Here is a 6,822-nt window from a genome sequence, read left to right as displayed (position 1 = left end):
CAGCCTCCCTCGCACTGAGTGTATGAAACTCAGATGAAAGCTTTTAGGCCCTGCTGTGTCAGAGAAAGTGTGTTTAAGACATTTATGTGGTTGGTGGTTTCCTATATTACAGTGACTGTAATGTATGATGGGACTGTGATGTATGATGTGACTGTGATGTATGATGGGACTGGCATGTATAATGGGACTGTGATGTATGATGGGACTGTCGTGTATGATGGGACTGTCGTGTATGATGGGACCGTCATGTATGATGGCACTGTCGTGTATGATGGGACTGTCATGTATGATGGGACTGTGATGTATGATGGGACTGTCGTGTATGATGGGACCGTCATGTATGATGGGACCGTCATGTATGATGGGACTGTGATGTATGATGTCTCATAAAATGCATTATATTTCCTAAGGCCTATACATACAAAATCCCGTATGAGGGTGTTGCATGCATTATTTTTCCTAAGGCCTATGCATACAACATACCAGTGGTGGATGATGGGACTGGGATGTATGATGGTACTGTGATGTATGATGGGACTGTGATGTATGATGTGACTGTGATGTATGATGGGACTGTCATGTATGATGGGACTGTGATGTATGATGGGACTGTGATGTATGATGGGACTGTCGTGTATGATGGTACTGTGATGTATGATGGTACTGTGATGTATGATGGGACTGTGATGTATGATGGGACTGGGATGTATGATGGGACTGGCATGTATGATGGTACTGTGATGTATGATGCGACTGTGATGCATGATGGGACTGGCATGTATTTCCCACTACACATAACGGGAATTGCCAAAAGGTAGTCGGTCTCTATGTTTTGTGTTTCCTTCAGTGAGTGTTAATGGTGAGAAACTTCAATTCTGAATGAACTTGTCCTTTCTCTCAAGACTAGAGAGACAATCCTACTCTGGCAAGCTGTGACTTATGGTTTACATGTGTTTGACACCCTGCTAACTTTTTCTCACACACTGACGGTTGTTTTCTCATTTTGCACCACACGTTCAGAGCTTGGCAGAGTCCTCTTGCTGATATGCTCTGCACATATAACTCACGTCACACCATTTACCCACTGTAATTGTCCATAATTACATTGTCACACCGATAAATGTGACTCACAGAAAGTCAAAGAGGAGATGATAATCAGTGTCAAACCTGTTTACACCTCATTTTCAGTGTGCAGTTGAGTGTAGCCTATTACACTCTATGCAAGAAACATCAGTGAAGCAAGACATGAGCCAAGGGCATTGGTTAGTTGACAGTCATATGATGTAGGTAAGCCTCAGGCTGTTTCGGCCTCTGTCAGTGTGACACCAGTGGATTTTAGTCAGCAGCCCCAGGCCCCAGAGCAGTGATGAAGACCAGAAGTGAAACTGTGAACTCCACAGGAGCCACAGGCTCATCCTCACATAGACTGACCAGGCTGACTGAAACATTCACATTGATTGGTTAGGCTTAGGTTCAGACAAGACAGGAGCACCTGCTGGGGCAGCAGCCAGCACCACCACACCCACAGCTGTGATTACTGGAGACAGTGTCACAGTATAATTTTTCACAAATATACAGAGGGTAAAGGAGATCACCGCACCCCTTACATTAATATTGTACATACTACAGGAGCAGGCGAAAAACAATTTAGGCAGTGTTGTCCTGTAATTGGGTTGTGTTGACACAAGCTGCCCTGCTCAGCCCTGGTGTAGTCTCCTGCAGTAATTCTTCCATTCCGTGTGTGTGCGTGTGTGTGTGCGTGTGTCTGAGTGACAGCGTGACACACTGAATAGAGCCAAGCTTACTTGAGCAGGATGAGACAGAGTCCCGTCTGACTCCCAGCCAAACGCTGCGTGACTCACTCCTTCAGAAGAATACATGCGGAGACACTGTGGAGTCTCTTGACGGTCAACACAGATATAAAGCTAATCACATTTTACCTAATATATAGTGAAATTACACCTTAGCGTACATCTTTTAGGCGGGTTCATTTCCAGTTGATTTAAAAGTTATGTAGAAACTGTGCTATTAAATGGAGAGAGAGGACAATGACTTGTGAATGTGTCAGAATTCCACAGTCATTGGAAAATAGGTACACTGCCACCTATTGGACTATAAGGACTGATGGATCATCATTTACAATCAATAGTATGGTATTGATGAAAATAAAATGTATCCTATTTGAATAAAATGTTTAACTGGATTTAGCTGACATAGGAAACCCCCTAGCCCAACAAAAACAATGTAGTTTTCTCTCCAATATGACTGTGCCAAAGAGTAGTACACAATTCCTCATTTCGTCAATGGTCAAAGGGGACACAAGGCAGGTTTTCATGTTGCAATCTCCGTAGATGAGAGGGAAGTTGAAAGCATGACTCGTGCTGTCGCAGAACAGATGTTTCGTGTAGACCGGAACAACAGAACTAGAGAATTTATACTTTCTGACTGAAAAAACATTTTGTAACACTTATAATTAAGCAATAAGGCACAAGGAGGTGTGGTATATGGTGAATATACCACGGCTAAGCGCTGTTCTTAAGCACGGCGCTTTGTGGAGTGCCTGGACACAGCCCTAAACCGTGGTATATTGGCCATATATCACAAACCCCCGAGGTGCCGTATTGCTATTATAAACTGGTTACCAACGTAATTAGAGCAGTAAAAATAGATGTTTTGTCATACATGTGGTATACGATCTGATATACCATGGCTGTCAGCCAATCAGCAATCAGGGCTTGAATCATCCCAGTTAAAAATGGTCTTTGAAACACTTTCAACACATTTTTTAAAGTGATATTTTTAAAAATAAGTATTATTTAATTTAATAAATGCATAAAGGACTCCCGAGTGGTGCAGCGGTCTAAGGCACTGCATCTCAGTGCAAGAGGTGTCACTACAGTCCCTGGTTTGAATCCAGGCTGTATCACATCCGGCCATGATTGGGAGTCCCATAGGGCGGCGCACAATTGGCCAAGCGTCGTCCGGGGTAGGCCGTCATTATAAATAAGAATTTGTTCTTAACTGACTTACCTAGTCAAATAAAGGTTAAATAAAATATATACACATGTTCATTGACTTCAACTATAACAATGAAATGATCAGTATGAAGACAGTTGGAAAGCTCAGTATGACAGGAAGAGGCTGATATCTGTGGTTGCCATTATCATGAAGGCTAAAGCTGTGGGTGAAATATATTCTATCCAGATCAGGAGGGTCTAAAATAAATGTATTGAAGCAAGGCCTCAAGATAAGCAGCTGAATACATACAGTACACTCAGTCATTATACTCATATCATATAGCTTCAGACAAACATATACAGTGACACTATGTTTTTTTTTTCTATGAAGCTCTTTCTTCTGTGGCACATGGAATATAAAAACATTTGAGCATGAAATGAGCATTATACCACAACTGAAAAATGTGTCTAACACAGTGGGGCCTACATAGAAAAATGTGTCTAACACAGTGTGGCCTACATAGAAAAATGTGTCTAACACAGTGGGACCTACATTGAAAAATGTGTCTAACACAGTGGGACCTACATAGAAAAATGTGTCTAACACAGTGGGACCTACATTGAAAAATGTGTCTAACACAGTGGGACCTACATAGAAAAATGTGTCTAACACAGTGGGGCCTACATAGAAAAATGTGTATATGTTAAAAAGTATTTCAAATGTTAATTCAAATTCACTACAGGTAAAATGATATACAAAACCTATTTTAATGTTTTTATATGCATTATGTTTGACACAGACATTACTAACAATTGCTATTCTACATTTTAAGTTAATTAACATATAGAAACAATGTGACAAATCAAACTTTGTAATTTACACACAAAAATCTTTATCAAAGATGTGATAAACATCATTTTCAATCTCAGGAAGAAACATTTTCACATATATTTACAAGTACATCCATTTGTTCCTTAGGCTCTGTGACACACTGGGAGCTGTGGCTCTGTGTCTGAGAGATGCTTGGTCTCTTGGTCACAAAGAACAGTTCTTTAGTCCCCTCTCCGGGAGCTGTGCTTGAGATGTGCCAGAACAATTTCTGAATGCCTGTCTCCCTCAGGGAACTCCGGAACGTACGCGCCACAAACACATAGAGCAAAGGGTTGACCGAACTACTGATGAACACGAGCGCTCCAGCAATGAAAGTCATGGTGGTTCTGACGCTCTCTATACTCGCTGCGGCCTCTCGGTGGGACCCCTTGATGGTGAGGATGACGAGGGAGAGCACGTTGCCGACGTGGTGAGGGGTCCAGCATAATGCGAACACCACTACCATGCTTGCAATCAACCCCATGGACTTGCGCTTGGACTTAAAGGTAATCTGTGCGATGCGGCTGTAGAGACAGCTGTAGCAGACCACAAGAATGCAAAAGGGGACAGCAAAGCCCACCAGCGTCTCCAGTAGAACACACACAGCCTCCTGGCCGTCTGAGGTGTAGTCCCTGTACAGGCAATGCTCCTCCCCAGGGTCCCCCTCCACCACCTGGGTGGGAAAGACTGGGGTGCTGAATAGGAACGCAGCAACCCACAGAACAAGAAGAACTTTATTCAAGGCCTTCTTCCTTCTCCAGCCGGCTGAGGCAAAGGGGTGTCGCACAGCTACAAAGCGCTCAACGCTCATGAGGGTGATGAGGAAGACGCTGCTGTACATGCAGGTGTTGATGACGTACACCATGGCCTTACAGGATGCCTCCCCGAACACCCAGGAGCGGGCCAGGGAGTAGATCCACAGGGGCAGGGTGATGAGCACCAGCAGGTCTGCAGCAGCCAGGTGGAGGATGAGCACCACGGTGTGGGAGCGCTGCTGGACGTGCCTCAGGATGGTCCAGATCACCAGCAGGTTCCCCGGGACCCCCACCAGGAACGACAGGCCCAGGATCACACAGGCCACCACTGTCCCGCCAGGAAACTCATCAGGAGCCATGGTGGACTCTGAAGCTGAAGACAGCTGATGATCGAACGGTTCTGGTTGATGCTGCCGATCGCCTTGCCTCACCTCGCATTACGTGCCTTCTATCTGGTGTACATACTCAGACAGAAAAAAAGATCTGCACCAGCAAGCTTTCACTTCCCTTTAACTTTGCTGAGGAGAACAGGAAAGAGGTTGGTTTTTCACAGAGCCATCATTCTGTGAGAGACATAGCACTGAGTCATCCAGTGGGTCCTTATTGTGGCACTGTCTGGAAAAATATATCTTCTGAGCTATTTTAAGAGTTCAAACAATTGTATAGACCACAAATTACTTTTATTGAAGTCATATGAACTTGAGATCAGATGATATGTCTTTATTGTGATCAAATAGAGTAAGGCAGTGTGTTATTTTATGTAACATGAATTTCAAGACAAAATAAAGGTTAAATCAAATAAATCAAATAATATTCAAGGAATTGTAACATGACCATGAATAAATGTTATTTAGATTATACCACTTTATGAGCAAATGCAATCTCTTTATTGTGTTGAAATAGTCACAATTGAATTACTTGTGTGAGCTTTTCTCACCGTATTTCACAAGGACCACAACAATATCTACATTTTGTACCATTATCATGAAAATACAACTGTTAATCAAACTTCTAGATTCTAGACATATTTATTTCTCATCAATGCTGACATCTGAATCAATGATCAGGTCACAGTTTTCATTTGACATTTTAGTCATTTAGCAGGCGCTCTTATCCAGAACGACTTATCCAGAATGCTCTTATCCAGTGCGACCATCTCTTTAGTCATACACGGTAGTTATGTCTGTGGTATTGTTGCAGTCTGGCCTTACTGAGGAGATTGGGTTTTCCAATCCTATTGTGTTGCCAGATCCTATTGTGTTGCCAGATCCCCTTAGCTTGGAGGAGGTGTGTGAGGAGAGTTCCTGGAACAGCCTGACCATGCGGGACTCCTGGAGACTACCCTGGAAGTTCCTTGCAGCGAAGGAATAGAACACAGGGTTCACAGAGCTACTAATGAAGGCCAGCGCTCCAGAGATAAACACTATTGCAGTCTGGGCCACTGAAACAGGCACAACATCATCTGGATCCTCTGTCAGGATGCTGACTAGGTCTACAGTGGTGAGGACATGGTGAGGAAGCCAGCAGAGAACGAAGGCTACCACCACACACACTACTGATCAGAACTGTCGACTTCTGTTTGCTGCTGCCGAAATGCATTGTCCTCATGTGTGTTGCTACTAGACAGGAACAGACAGCAAGAGTGGAGAAGGGGACCACAAAGCCCACCAAGGTCTCCAGGCATAAGAACACCACCTCTTGGGCCACTGAGCTGTACTCCCTGAAAAGACACTGCTCAGTCCCATCGATCTCATCGATGGAGCGGGTAAGAATGGATGGGATCCCTAAAAGGAAAGCCAGAACCCAGAGTCCATAATGGCCTTGATCTTCCAACGCAACATCTTGAACGGGTACCGGATGACAAGGAAGCGCTCGACGCTCATGAGGGTGATGAGGAAGAAGCTGCTGTACATGCAGGTGTTGATGATGTACACCATGGCCTTACAGGATGCCTCCCCAAACACCCAGGAGCGGGCCAGGGAGTAGATCCACAGGGGCAGGGTGATGAGCACCAGCAGGTCTGCAGCAGCCAGGTGGAGGATGAGCACCACGGTGTGGGAGCGCTGCTGGACGTGCCTCAGGATGGTCCAGATCACCAGCAAGTTCCCCGGGACCCCCACCAGGAACGACAGGCCCAGGATCACACAGACTACTGATCGCCCTACGGTTGACATTTCATTAAACAATGCATCATCATCGTCTGAGATGGAGGAGCCCGAGCTCTTCATTTTGCACTGCA

The 6,822-nt window shown here is 44.6% G+C and overlaps 1 protein-coding gene and 1 pseudogene across 1 annotated transcript; both read right to left on the bottom strand.

Moving 5' to 3' along the window:
* Positions 1-3,209: 3,209 nt before the first annotated feature.
* Positions 3,210-5,067, bottom strand: LOC109878797 (leukotriene B4 receptor 1). Its single transcript, XM_031814956.1, has one exon. The coding sequence runs from the start codon at positions 4,940-4,942 to the stop codon at positions 3,884-3,886; it is 1,059 nt and encodes a 352-aa protein (XP_031670816.1). The 5' UTR covers positions 4,943-5,067; the 3' UTR covers positions 3,210-3,883.
* A 236-nt stretch (positions 5,068-5,303) lies between these two features.
* LOC109878795 (leukotriene B4 receptor 1-like) lies at positions 5,304-6,822 on the bottom strand (annotated as a pseudogene).

The sequence above is a fragment of the Oncorhynchus kisutch genome, linkage group LG3, assembly GCF_002021735.2.
Source record: "Oncorhynchus kisutch isolate 150728-3 linkage group LG3, Okis_V2, whole genome shotgun sequence".
NCBI classification, from domain to species: domain Eukaryota; kingdom Metazoa; phylum Chordata; class Actinopteri; order Salmoniformes; family Salmonidae; genus Oncorhynchus; species Oncorhynchus kisutch.
The sequence above is the reverse complement of the archived record's forward strand: the minus strand, read 5'-3'. Positions and strand labels throughout refer to the sequence as shown.